The sequence below is a fragment of the Rattus norvegicus genome, chromosome 1 (assembly GCF_021556685.1).
Source record: "Rattus norvegicus strain SHRSP/BbbUtx chromosome 1, alternate assembly SHRSP_T2T, whole genome shotgun sequence".
NCBI classification, from domain to species: Eukaryota; Metazoa; Chordata; class Mammalia; order Rodentia; family Muridae; genus Rattus; species Rattus norvegicus.
In genome coordinates, this window is record NC_141534.1 from 174,314,538 (window position 1) to 174,328,084 (window position 13,547).

A 13,547-nucleotide genomic window follows, 5' to 3' on the forward strand; every position below is an offset into this window, starting at 1 on the left:
CAATGGAATACTACTCAGCTATCAAAAAACAATGACATTATGAAATTCATAGGCAAATGGATGGAACTGGAAAATATCATCCTGAGTGAGGTAACCCAATCACAGAAAAACACACATGTTATGCACTCATTGATAAGTGGATATTAGCCCAAATGCTCTTATTACCCTAGATGCACAGGACACATGAAAATCAAGAAGGATGACCAAAATGCAAATGCTTCACTCCTTCTTTAAAAGGGAAACAAGAATACCCTTGGGAGGGAATAGGGAGGCAAAGTTTAGAACAGAGGCAGAAAGAACACCCATTCAGAGCCTCCCCCACATGTGGCCTATACATATACAGCCACCAAACTAGATAAGATGGATGAAACAAAGAAGTGCAGGCCGACAGGAACCAGATGTAGATCTCTCCTGAGAGACACAGCCAGAATACAGCAAATACATAGGCGAATGCCATCATTAAACCACTGAACTGAGAACGGGACCCCTGTTGAAGGAATCTTAGAAAGGACTGAAGGAGCTTGAAGGGGCTCAAGACCCCATATGAACAACAATGCCAACCAACCAGAGCTTCCAGGGACTAAGCCACTACCTAAAGACTATACATGGACTGACCCTGGGCTCCAACCTCATAGGTAGAATGAATAGCCTAGTAAGGGCACCAGTGGAAGGGGAAGCCCTTGGTTCTGCCAAGACTGTACCCCCAGTGAACGTGATTGTTGTGGGGAGGGTGGTGATGGGGGGAGGATGGGGAGGGGAACACCCATATAGAAAGGGAGGGGGAGGGGCTAGGGGGATGTTGGCCTGGAAACCGGGAAAGGGAATAACAATTGAAATGTAAATAAGAAACACCCAATTTAATAAAGATGAAAAAAAAAAAGTCTTATGGCATCACAGCTAAGAGAGTATTTGGATTTTCAAAGGAACTTTAGACTTTAGATTTGATGAGTTTTGAAAAAAAAAAGATATCATGTGACTTAACATGGCGCTGGCCTCCTCTTAGAAAATAAAAACTTTCTCTCAACTCTTAGGATTACTAGTGGATTCTTGCCCATCACATTGGCTCGCCATCTGTTGTTGTAAAAATATAAAAATAAAGAAGTATTGTTGTCTTTTACCCCGGTAGGTCCGGAACCACGGTGCCCCAAGATATCTGCTAGATATCTTGGCAGAAACACATCCCAAATCCGCGGCAGTCCAGTGTCTCCTGCCGCCGCACACTTTCCTACACTCAAACCCTCACATAAAAGAACACACAACACAATAATCTTTGATCCAATTGATAAGATATAATTGCCCACTTAAACATACAAAGCCGGTACCATCCATCCCTTAGGAACATTAATAACAACCTGTAAATACACAGCGCAGAATCTTAACATCACCTGCCATGGCTTCTCACCCTCTCCTCTGTCCTGTCTCCCCAGAACAGTCTTTAACACACGCTATACAATGCTATACAATGTGAACCAGTGAGCTGATTGTTTTTGTCTTTAACTAAAATATTCACTTCACTTTCTAGAATTCTCGGCTCCTTAATTCAACAGATTAACACCCATAAACTTCTAAAATTAATTTCACATTTAACCAAATTCTCTCGAACATTTTTATATAAAGAAACAGTATTTTATAAACCTAACAAGCAAAGTTCTTTTAAACTTTCAGGTTCTATTTAAGTAATTGATAGGCTGAAGCCCCTTGAATTAAAATTGATAAATTAAAATGTAATCATATCACAGGCTTCAAACAGCAATCATTTTTATTTATTAAACAAAATAGTTTTTAAACACCTAATCTTTATGGTGTTTAAAACATCAAAACTCACAACTTTTGGTTAAATCAAAGTAAGCATCTTGAAATCAGCTTTATAAGGTGTGTTCCTGAACATTTAGACTATGTCTATACTTGACAAGTTAAAACCAGGCATGATGGCACACACATGTAGCCCCAGGACTCCAGAGACTACGGCAGAAGAATTGCCAAGAGTTTGAGGCTATTCTGAGCTACATAGAGACACCTACCTGAAAGATCACACCACCCTCCCAAGAAAAAAGAAAAAATACGATATCCTAACTATGGCCATTAAAGTGATGAATTTAGTAATTTTCTAGTATAGCAGAGTGTTATTGGGTATTTCCTTATTCATCAAATAAGATGTGCATCACAGTACAAATCTGGGCTGATAGTACAGAACTTGGGAGGTAGGGGCAGGAAGACCAGGAATTTAAGGCTTGCGTCAACTGTATGTCAAGTTGAAAGTCAGCCTGGGCTACGTAAGACCATGCATGTCTTTAAAAAAAATCAAAAAGCTAGACAAATAAATTTAAAGTAAAACATAAGACAAAATTAGTGTCACAAAATACAAATTGCTTCTGAGTAAATGCACTTTTGCAAAAGCTTCCTTGCCCTGCCATTTACAAATCCTGTGTGTTGCATCTGTCTGTTGTAGCAAGGTTAATTCTCCAATTAATAGGAATAGAATTATCAGTTCAGGTCCTCAGTAGGAATGGAAAATACCTGTGGCCATGCAGACGCCTGCATTTCAAATGGAAGAGGTAAAATAACTGTACAGAAATAGGATGGGGTATGAGTTACCTCCTGGGGGAGTTTTCCCCATTCTAGGAGTTAACAAACCAGATTCCTTTTGATCCCATATCATAATCCAGTGCAACATATGTATGTCCTTGCGCTTCTATCCCAACCCAAGTTTTTTAACACTTTTTCCTTCTTATCCTGTGATTTGGATAGATGGCATCATATGCCCCACACACATGCAGAACACACAGAGCAAGCTTTCTGCTGAGAGTAATTCATTATTCTTGGCATCTCATGGTTCCTTTGAGCTGTTTAAGAGGTGGGTTAGGCACGGTTCTTTTTGTGTGCTGGTGCTCATGCTCAGTAAATGTACGTTGAGTTTGATAATTAATAAATGTAATGATTTGGAGTGGTACACTCCATGCGTCTTCCACTTGATCTCGGTAAGTAGTAATTACCTAATGCGCTGCCTCATTTGAAAACAATGAGATATTTGCCTTTTGAATAGCATTGTCACAGGAGCCCTTGCCTCTGTGTGTCGCTAATGAGCTCTTTGTAACATGTACACAACTGTCTGTCTGTCTGTCTCTCTCTATCTCTTGTACCTATGCACACAGGTGTGTGCACTCACGAACTCGAGTACACACACACAGACACCTTTTACCTTGACAACTTGACAATGGAATTGATTCACTTTCTTGTGACATCTGAACTATTCCAGTTCTTCTCTATACTGAGACTTATTTAAGGATTTTAAATTTTTTTTTATTTTTTATTGTGTGCCTATGAGAGAAGGTGCCTATGGGAACTAGAGGGGGCACTGGATTCCCCTGGAGCTGCACTTAGGAGCATTTGTTGTAAGATATCTGACACAGATGCTGGGAACCAAACTGATCCTCTGCAATAGGTCTTCTAGCCCCTAAGCCTGCTTTATAGAAAGATTCTGTAGCGGTATGCAGAGCCTTGCACATCCCTCCAGAACGTGCATTTAGGTTACAAGGGCAAGGTGGCAGAGTCTGGCCATGCTGTTTCTTATCTTTATCAAATCCCTTATCTCACCAGAGGAAGAATTTAATTTTCCTGTCAGTCATAAAGGGTTAAAGAAAGGATTAAATGAGATAGTATATACAAATTCTTAAGATGGAGCCCAAATATTTAACATGGTACTCTTTACCCAATGGACATTTTTATTTTCTAAGCTATTATCTCAAACTGCTGGTGGGAATGCCATTCCGTTTACCCTGTTTCATTTCTTCTGTTTCCTTAGTTGTTTTAACTTTTATTCCTTTACTCTTCAATCCCTATAATCCCATCCTATCCCTCTCCTTTTCTTAAAATCCTACTGCCCAACATGTTCCCCTCCCCCTTTCATGTATGTCTGGTGTGTGCAACCCACTAAGTTTACTTAGGCTGCCCAGGCCTGGGTAGGAGGACAGTTACTAAGTCACGGCAACATCGCTGAAGGAAATGACTCCTCTTCCCTTGGCCACCAATCACTGTTGTTAGTTCCTCATGAGCCCTCCCCATTCTGTGGTGAAGTGCTGCCATGAGTCCAGGTCATGTGTGGGTCACCCAGCCTCTGCATTCACGAGCTCATCGACCTTGTCCTGCCCAGAAGACAGTACTTCCCAGCAATCCTCCCAGCCCCTGACTTCCATTCCTTCCACCCCTCTTCCACCGTGCCTCCTGGTAAAGGGTGATGGAGAAATCTCATTTAGGACTGAGCCCTGAGGTCACTTAGTCTCTCTGCACATAGACTGGTTGTAGCCTCTATATAGAACACAGTCAACGGCAAAATGAAGCTTGCCTGATGAGGGCTGAGAGGCAGACTGGGGAGTGAAGAAGGTGTTTAGAAATCACTGTGATGGTGTGTCCACCTAGCTAGCACAATAGCAGTGTGTCCTATTGTAGAGCTTGTGACTGCCCCATCCCCAGGATGGCACACACTTATTTCTTTAGCATGTTAGCTCTATGAGGAGAAAAACAGAGTAATGAAAAGGAACACCAGCTTCAAGGGAAGGTGTTGTTCACCTGCTTCTAGGTGGGTAGTGGTTTGTTTCGGATAAATATTTATAAAGCTGTACTCGACAGCCAGAAAATGCTAAGATTCTACACTTTTTAGATTAAAGAATTTAAAATACAAGAGTAATAATATTAAGTGCATATAAGATTGACTCATACAATAAGAATCATTTCCATTTTTGACAGAATTCTTAGTCTAAAGCCCTTAGAAACTTCCTGTAATCAGAACCCATTTTCAAATTCACAGGGAGATGCAATCAACCACTCCCCTTGGTCATTCTGTGTTCTTAATTTGGGGTCAGTTTGAATGGCCTGTCTCACATCAGCTGTCATCTTTGTGATTGAAGTGTCATTGCACATTACCGTTTTCACCGGGACAGTTCTCGTCTTCGATTTCAATTCAATTTAATTCCAATCAAGTCCTTATGTCACAGGACAATTAAATCCACTTAGAAACCTTTCTGGTCAGATAGGATTGTAACCACTACTTCCTGTCAGGCTGCTGAGTACCCTGAAACCTTCCACAGCCTGGGAGGCCACTGGGTCTGGTATGGAGAAGAGAGCTGCTGTGCTCAGTAGGGGAAGCATTGGAAGCAGCAAGGCCAAGGTTGGACACAGTGTTTAAACACCATCTCTCTCCACTCTCCCATCCCTACAGAGCCCCACTGGGGCAGTGCTGTTCTGAGCTGGAGGAAACTCACCTCTAAGACCCTTTTGTGAAAATATTGGACAAGGAGCAACTCATTGTATGATTAGACTCATTGTATGTTAGAAAGATGTTGTAGTGTGTTTGTTTGGTGGAACTGTGTGAGCTTGCTCCCTCCCTCCCTCCCTCCCTCCCTCCCTCCCTCCCTCCCTCCCCCCACTTCTCTCTCAGTGAGAGACAAAAGGGTTTGAGAGACAGCTTAAGTTATCCATGTCAAACTCAACCAAGCTACTTTTCTCAGACATAGCCTAGGCATCTGACTTTCCCTGACTCTTGTAAGGCCATTGATAGAGATGACCAACCACTCCTTCAGATATATCAAAACTCCCTTCTCCTGTCAGTCTGTGGGCTTGGTTTCTGGCCACAGTTGTTTGGAACCTAGCGGCAATATCCAGAGGGGGAAAACAAGGGACATTAGGCCCAGACAGGACTGGTGCCAGAGACTCATTGAGCCAAAGGGTTTCATCTGAAGCAGAGGAGAAACTAGCAGGCCACTCGTCAACATTCCCTGAGGCTGTGCCAGAGACTGGTATTACACACAAAGGAAGGCACCAATGAGTCCCCTGCAGCTGCAGTGTCCAGTTAAAGCCATGTTATTACTTGGGTCACTGGCATCGTAGTGTCTGCTAGTGGTTTTTCTTCATATGGGAACTAGTCAGCCCTTTGAACACATTCCAGGCAAGGGATAACTAGCCCAGTATAGCGGTGACTGCAGAGTCCGAACACATATGCACTCGCTTGTCTGTGTACCTCAGGCAATCTGGAAAGATTTGTTCAAATGACAAATATCTATTTGCCCTTCCTTGCTGCTACCTTCAGAAATGAATACACCTTCCCTGAGGGATGTGTGTGTGTACAAGTACACACATACTTCAAAGCCAGATGTGGCTTTCTGTCTTCAACGTACCCTGGCTTTAATTACTTTCTGTAAGTTGTAGCTTTATTGCAGAACTCTGATTTCTGAAATGCATTCTGGTCTGCACATTTCAATTTGAGAACGTTTGCTGCCCTCTCAGACTGTGTATAAAATTCTGTTACTGTAGCCACAGACGTCACTTTGGTATTTTTTCCTTCTCTCTCTATGCCTGCTGTATTAATACCCTTAATCTTTATTAAATGGTAATGCCATGAATTGAATTTCAGCTGAATGATGGGTTGAGTGAGCGACACAAGAGAACTCGCTTATCTAAGCCTGAGGTTCTACTAAGAAAGTCCACTGCTTAGGGCTTGCGGTATAGCTTAATGCTAGAACATTTGCCCAACATGTACAAGGTCCTGGCTCTCTCCCCAAATGCACACGCACGCACATGCACATGCACACACACATGCATGCACATGCATGCACACACACCACACATACATGCATGCACACACACACACATACACACTCATGTGTGTACCTTCACAGCTGGGAAACAAGGATTGAGTGTTAGGAGGTTTCACCACTCAAAACCGCTCTCTCCAGCCCAGTTTTCTTGCTACCACCATACTCCGCACAGCACAATCCCTGCAGCTCAGATCTGATGATCCTTTCTCTGCCTCCACACGGGCTTGCTCCTCCACTCAAATGGCCTGAACTCACCTTCAGCCCAAGTGCACTTGTACTTCAGAATTCCTGTAGTGTCCTCAAAGGCTCTGCTAGAAGGTTGTATACAGCTCTGTAGTTCACTTTTCCCCATAGGAGTCCTTTGAATAGGTATCTCACACATGGTCCAGCACCCAGCTCAGTGCCTGGTGTTAGTTTGGTACACATTGAAAATATACAGGCGAAAACCAGTTCACTCTCTGTTTCTTCTCCCTACAGAAACGATGATTGTGGATAGGAAGACTGCTTTTGCCAAGGACACAGTCGGACAACCATGTAACAAAGATCTTCAGTAACTTTTCCCACCTAGCAACACCCAGATGACTCCAGTGATGAAATACTCAGCTGTACCCACAGCAATAACTGGCCCTCTTTTAAGTTGGATTTGGTGAATCTGAATGGCTCATCTATCTTCTTCAGGCGGCCCAAGGCGATATACTCTAGGGAAGCTCATCCCTCGATGTCAGAAACCAAGTTGGACTGTGGACAGGAGCAGGTGGCCTAGTAAGAGTCCTGAGTGCCAAGACTCCTAGTGGCTAATGTAAGGCCTGTAGTTGTACGGGCGTGATACTGGTCCTGACAGTGGTCAGTCTAACATACAGTCATTTGATTGGATGCCCTGGAAGGACAGAATATTTACAAAAATATATATCCAGGTGCTAAATAGGCAGCAGATTTCAAACCAAACTCTACTACCTGTGAGCTAATGACTGTCTTCAGAGAATAATTCTACCCTAGAAAATGTTCCAGTTTTCCAAGGAATAGTCCAAGAGAATGCTAGACCAAGCCAGCCTGGGAAGTCTCATGCAAGGCAGGTCAGTTCATAGTGAACTCACTGTCCGCTCCCATGCACATGGCAGAGTCCCACTCAGGCATGGTCCTTCTCCACAGCTGAACCCAGACTCTGGGATTCTAAAACATTGTTTCCAGGTAGCCCGCAGCCTCTTCCTTTCCAGCAGTGATGTTACTAGAATAAAAGTCGCCATCCTTGTGTGAGACGCTTGCCTCCCAGTGGCACGTGCATCCTGAAATGTTCTTTCCTGGACACAGAAGGGTGTGGTATGAGAGAAGATCACTGAGAGATGACACAAAGAAAAGGCACAGCTTAGGGGCTTTCTGGACACAGCTGCCTTCTGGGTGTTTCCATAAGTAACAGCCCAGGGTATAGACTTGGGCAGCCACAAAGAGAGGCTGTTTTCCATCTCAGACACATGCTACTTTTTGCAGCACTTGAAATGGAAATACCTACAAGAATGAAAGCCAAGGGCTCTCCCCAGGATAGCTCATCCATTACCCAGCATCCTTCTCAACCAGTGTACTGCCAGTTCTACACCTCATCTTTCCTGTGTCTGCCTCCAGGAAGTGAAACCAAAGCCCCGGCACCCCCTGAATTGACCAGGGGCTGTTACCTAGAATCTCCTCTCTCATCATGAGTCTAGAAGGTCTTCCCCTGCATCACTGCTCCACAATTCCATTCTTCCTCCAGTCTGTGCTACAGAGTCCAGAGTTGGGTTGCAGTTAAGCATCCTAGAGAGCGGCCTCTCTTCATTGCACTTCATGTTTCAATGTAGGTTGCACCTGAGAGAGGCAGCATCACAGGAGATGTTGGAAAGTTCTGGCTTCCATACATACCTAGTACCAGAAATACTACTGCCAATGCCAGATCTTGTCATGTCCTAAGTAGGTGAAGGCCTTCGATTGCGTAAGGCAATGTCAATTCACTCAAGCTTAGTGCATTTCCCCAGCCCATCCACTCCCATCTCCTTCCAACTTCATTTGAAGTTGGTTCAAGGGGAACCTATGTTCAAAGTTCAGCCTATGTCTGATGAGAAAAATACACCTTCCTTTCCCATGGGTCCTCTCTGCCCATCCCTTCCATTCAGACATCCGCCACCGTATCACTGTTTAGAACCAAAGTACGAAGGGTGAGTGCCAACAGGATAGTGAGCAGAAATATTGTCACTAGGTCCAGGCAGGTGCACCTAGAAGAATGGTCCCAAAGAAACTAGAATGGCTCCAGCAAAAGATTATCAGGCAGCCATCTTGTTAAGCTTTTGACGTGCTCTTGGCAATGGGAACCCAGGTTGGAGATCCTGGGGTAGCCTGTTGTTCCCACCTCAGGATCTCCTCACCTTGAGCTAGCAGCCCTGGGGTACTATGGAATATGCTATTGACTCAAAGATAGCTTTGTGGGAGCATTCAGGTGGAGAAGACTGCCTGAATGGTTTTGTGTGGGGGGCAGCTTTTCCTAGCCAGTACAGCTGTGGCCAGAAGCAGGCTATCAATCTGAATTCCCTCAGCTCATCTGCAACTCTGCCTCTGTTCTCTTGTGTTTTGTTTGGTTGCCCTTTAGTTTCCTAGTAAATATTCCTTTTGAAAATACAGTTGTTGTCTCATTAAATCAGGGGGGTGGGGTGATTTTCTGGCATTTATTTTTTTTCCAGGATAGAAGGACACTACAATATCTTGAAAAAAATTAAAATCCTGGAGGAAAAAGAAGCAACCTGATCAGATCTTAGGACAACACCCTGGGGAGATCGGGAGATCTGGTGCTGAGTGAAAGAGAGAGACTGACCATCCTCCCACCAATAGCCAGCTCTCCTCCCTACCCCCACTTCAGAGAATAGTGTCCTGGGTGTGGGTTACCACTAAAATGTCGCCTGGGCCTATGAACGATGTGCATTCAGCAGAGGCTTCAACGTCCAATATGAACCAACATTGGCAAGTCGGGGAGGTAGAGAGGATGGGTGATTCTAAAACTCTCTAAGGATCCTAACTGTTCCTGACCATCAGTAACCAGTTCTTCATTTGAGAAGAAGAAGAAGCTCACTCACACTTAAAGAGAATTAACAGACAGATGTGGGAAATAGCTTCCTATTGTTATGGTTATATTTCCTGCAATGATGCGTGTCCTAAGTATCTACTAATATATAAGAAAACATAACAAGACAAATATACTGGTTCTCCGCTACTCATGTGTGGGGAGGGGTGTAGACGTGTGTTAGTTTATATGGCTCAGGCTAGCTTCAGACTCACAGGACTCATGCCTCAGCTTTGTGAGCACTGCTACTAGACACATCTTCTACCGTATCAGGCCACAACACACACACACACACACACACACACACACACACACACACACGTACAAACTAAAAGGAAACTTAAGGGTCATCATGTCTGTGCCTCTAAAGAGTCCTATAAATCGAGTAAATTTAGTCAGAGCCAGTCAATTGCTGAAATGCTTTTTGTAGTTGGTAGATGAAACACTGACACTTCCTGGATTGTCTCTATGTCAGTCTTTCCCAACCATGTGAAAACAGCTGTCAGCTGCTGCCTTCATAAAGGACCATTCCTGGGAGAAGCTTCTGTAAGTCCCTCGGGGGCCTCTTCTGGCTTGGAAGAGATGAGATGGTGGCTCAGGACAACAGCATAGCCTTCAGGTTTTCTACTGTTTTAGAGAGGAGAGCAGGTCCTGGTGGAGAACCATGTTTATGTAAATGGGGAGAGTCCTTGCCAGCCTTCATTTTATGACCTTTGTTGATTCCAGGGACAAGGTGAGGTCACAAGTTTGAGAGATACAGATTTCAGGCTGGAAGCTATAATTACCAGGAGGTTAAGGGGCAGGCAGGGAAGTTGAACTCGTACTTGAAAGTTTTCCGTTGTATAAACTTACTGTTTGAGGTTCTACCCATAAAATTCTTACTCAGTTTCAGGTGGGTGGACACAGTGGTTTGGCACTAATTCCCAGAAAATGGAAAACAGAACAACATAACTTCAAACCACTTATCTTAAAGCAGAATATGCCTTGCTGTCAGCCCTGCTCTGTGGGAAGCTGAGCATTGCTTTGCCACTGGCCAACCCAAAAGCTCCAGGCCTTACCTTCCTCTGCTCCTTATCATTGGGGGTCCCACTTAGACTCTTATCAATCCCAGGGCAACCAGGTCACAGAGAGCTGAGGGAAAAACAAAACAAGCACACAGTACCTGTGGCTAGCCTTGGCTAACACTCTTCTCAGCTTAGAAAGCACTTCTGCTCACCCACAGAGAGCTGAGCAACGGGAACATGGTCATGGGAACCCCTTGTCTGGGACTTTCTTCTTGAGCCCGTGTTTAGCTTCCTCTTCTACTTATACACTTAGGCCACACATGCAATCACAGATGCAGTCCAGGGCTTCTGTTCCTCTCAGAAAAATGAAAGGGGAATAGAAATCATGGCCCCCTCAGGGTTAGGAGCTCTGGCTCCTTTGCAGCAAGGAGCCTTCTAGGTCTTTCAGAAAGTACTTCATGGGAATTGCATAAATAAGTCAAGGGCCTATGAATGTGCCTGCCTACTTAGCACAGGTAGGCTGTCTAATCAGGAAGCATCTCTCTCCCTAAATACTCAGCACCTTCGGCCATGGCAGCCCTCCTGTCTTCATTTTATACAAGATTCTATGCAGCACCCTTATTATCTGGTTGTGCCTAGAAAATGTATCCCTGAGGTGTTCTCACCTCCTCAAACCCTGCTATGTGATTTTTAAGGAATGTCAGAGACTCCAGCATCATTAATGTGTTGGTTTATCAGAGGTATCCTTTCATCTGAAAGTTTGTCATTCATGTGTAGGGTTTGCAAGTGGCTTTAAACCTGAGGAGCACAGAGCATGAACCCGGACACGGTTTATGTGGTAGACAGCTATTGGTGGAAGCTGGGGCCTGGAGTTTCTCTCATCTCTGATTCATAGAGCTTCTCTGAGTGACTCAGTTTCTTTTCCCATGAGAAACGTTTGGCACCGTGTGTTCTGTGTTCTTCCACCTTTAAGTCTGTGTCTCTCCATCTGAGAGCTTCGTGTGCCCAACTCTGAGAAGGGCTTGGAGCTCGGGCAGAGCTGTGCACTTCGTACAATCTGTCTCTGCACAAGGGGGATCTAAGTGTCCAGGGACATCAACTGTCTACCAAGTTCCTTTTTGCTTTTTCTCTGTTCCCTTTTCAATGGCTTTTCATCTTTAACAAGTAATCTGAAAGGAATTTGATATTGACTGTCCACAAAGCCTCTATAATAACCACTGAAGACTTATGCAAGCCATAAAACCAGGATTTATATGCTCCATCTTGAATTAAATACCAAAACAGGTTCTCTTTATAACCACCTTCCAGATGGCTCATCAGAGCCCAGCAAGTAAGCCAAAAGGAAGAAAGGGGGAAGCCCAGTGACAGGGAGGGTTCTCCGGGAGGGGTGCCTCTAGACAAGATGCAAATGAGAGATTGTGTCTCTGTGGATGGCATAGCCAAGGCTAGGGAGAAGGAGGGCACTGCGCATGTTGTCCTGACTTCTTACTTAAGCACCTGCCTGAAATCCCTTTCCTAGGGCTCTGATAGAGACCTTCATCCCCAGAAACTCTGGGATTTGTCCACAGCTCACCATCTATGTTTCTGACAACATCAAGGCAGAGGTATCTGGCAATGTCAAAGCATAAACCAGCCTTCCTCAGATTGCACAGCTCACATACAGCTGCATTAACCATCCCTGTGCACACCGGATTGAGGTGCACATGTCAAGGGCCTGATGTTCTGCACACTTCTAGAATCATCACTCTTGTACCTCAGCCAGTACTTTAAAAATGAAACCTCAAAGCTCAATTCAGTCAAGTAGATCTGTCAGGAAAAAAAGGAAAGATTTGTGGAGAAGTGAGAAGACAGAGCCAAGTGATGTTTCCAATAGAGTGGAGTTGAGCGTCTACCTTTCTGGGTAGAGCTCACAGGTGGTCTTTGGAGCCTCCTCTGGAGGACACTACCAAGGCTCATGAATGCAGAGAACAAGGCAGGACATCATGGCCAAGGATACATTGTCTAGATGGAATGCATTTTCATTCAGTCTAAAAAGTCAGATCTGAAAAGTGTCTGCTCTCTACTGGCAAAAGGCTCCAAATAGTTTACACAAAATTTGGTTCAGTGTTTAGGTTGGAAACACTACCCAAAGGTGTATACTGGGGAGCAACAGGAAAGCCACCCTCAGCTTTAAGATCTAGGGATCCACCTCCAGTATGCTAAAAAGAAAAAAAATCCACAGAACCCCAGAGACCTCAGTTGGGAACCTGAGCAGGAGAGATCAAGGGTCAGTCCTTTGTGGGAGACCCAGTCTGTGAGAGCCATCTCTACCTGGAGAATTACAAAGGAAGCCTGTTTGTGTAGTCATCAAGACAAAGGGCACCATGCTTTTGAAAGTTACTAATCTCACCTTACCCCTGTTGGTGGTTCTCCTTCATCAGACCCTTTCCTGCAGTCTCCCAAGCTGTATGACAATCTGGGGGATTCAAAAAGCTCTTGGCAGAATGGTGTTTACCAGGTGCTAACAAACAGACTCAGAGTGGGCTCTGGAGTTCAGCCAGACACACCTGGTCTGCCCAGCATTTGACTAATGCAGGGGAGGACACACAGCCTTCAGAAAGCACCAGCCAACAGGAAACTGCACAGGTGGTTAAAAACCAAAGCAGAATGATCATGAGGAGGTGTGAGCATTCTAGGAATTCTGATGCATCGTCTTAATTTCAAAAAACAAAGGGAGGCTGTTCTACCAGGTGAGTGCTGGGTAAGCAGCTCACTCACTCTGAGGACTGGGGGTGGTAGAGATGGGGGTGGGGGTGGGGGAGCCGGACTTGGCTCTTTGATTGAAAGAGAAGAAACAACACTGCTGTGGGGCATTTGAAAGGACTGGGATAGAAA

The 13,547-nt window shown here is 44.6% G+C and overlaps 1 protein-coding gene across 2 annotated transcripts in view; it reads left to right on the forward strand.

Annotated features, from left to right (window-relative positions):
- The window catches only part of Syt9 (synaptotagmin 9), a 180,265-nt gene extending 171,035 nt beyond the window's left edge, over positions 1-9,230 (forward strand). Inside the window, exon 7 of one of the 2 annotated variants that reach the window (XR_015638115.1) lies at positions 7,068-9,230. Coding sequence is in view for 1 of the 2 variants with exons in the window: in NM_053324.1 (NP_445776.1) it covers positions 7,068-7,076 (9 nt within the window). In the remaining variant the exon portion in view is untranslated. 2 annotated transcript variants of the gene reach the window in all.
- Positions 9,231-13,547: the final 4,317 nt, after the last annotated feature.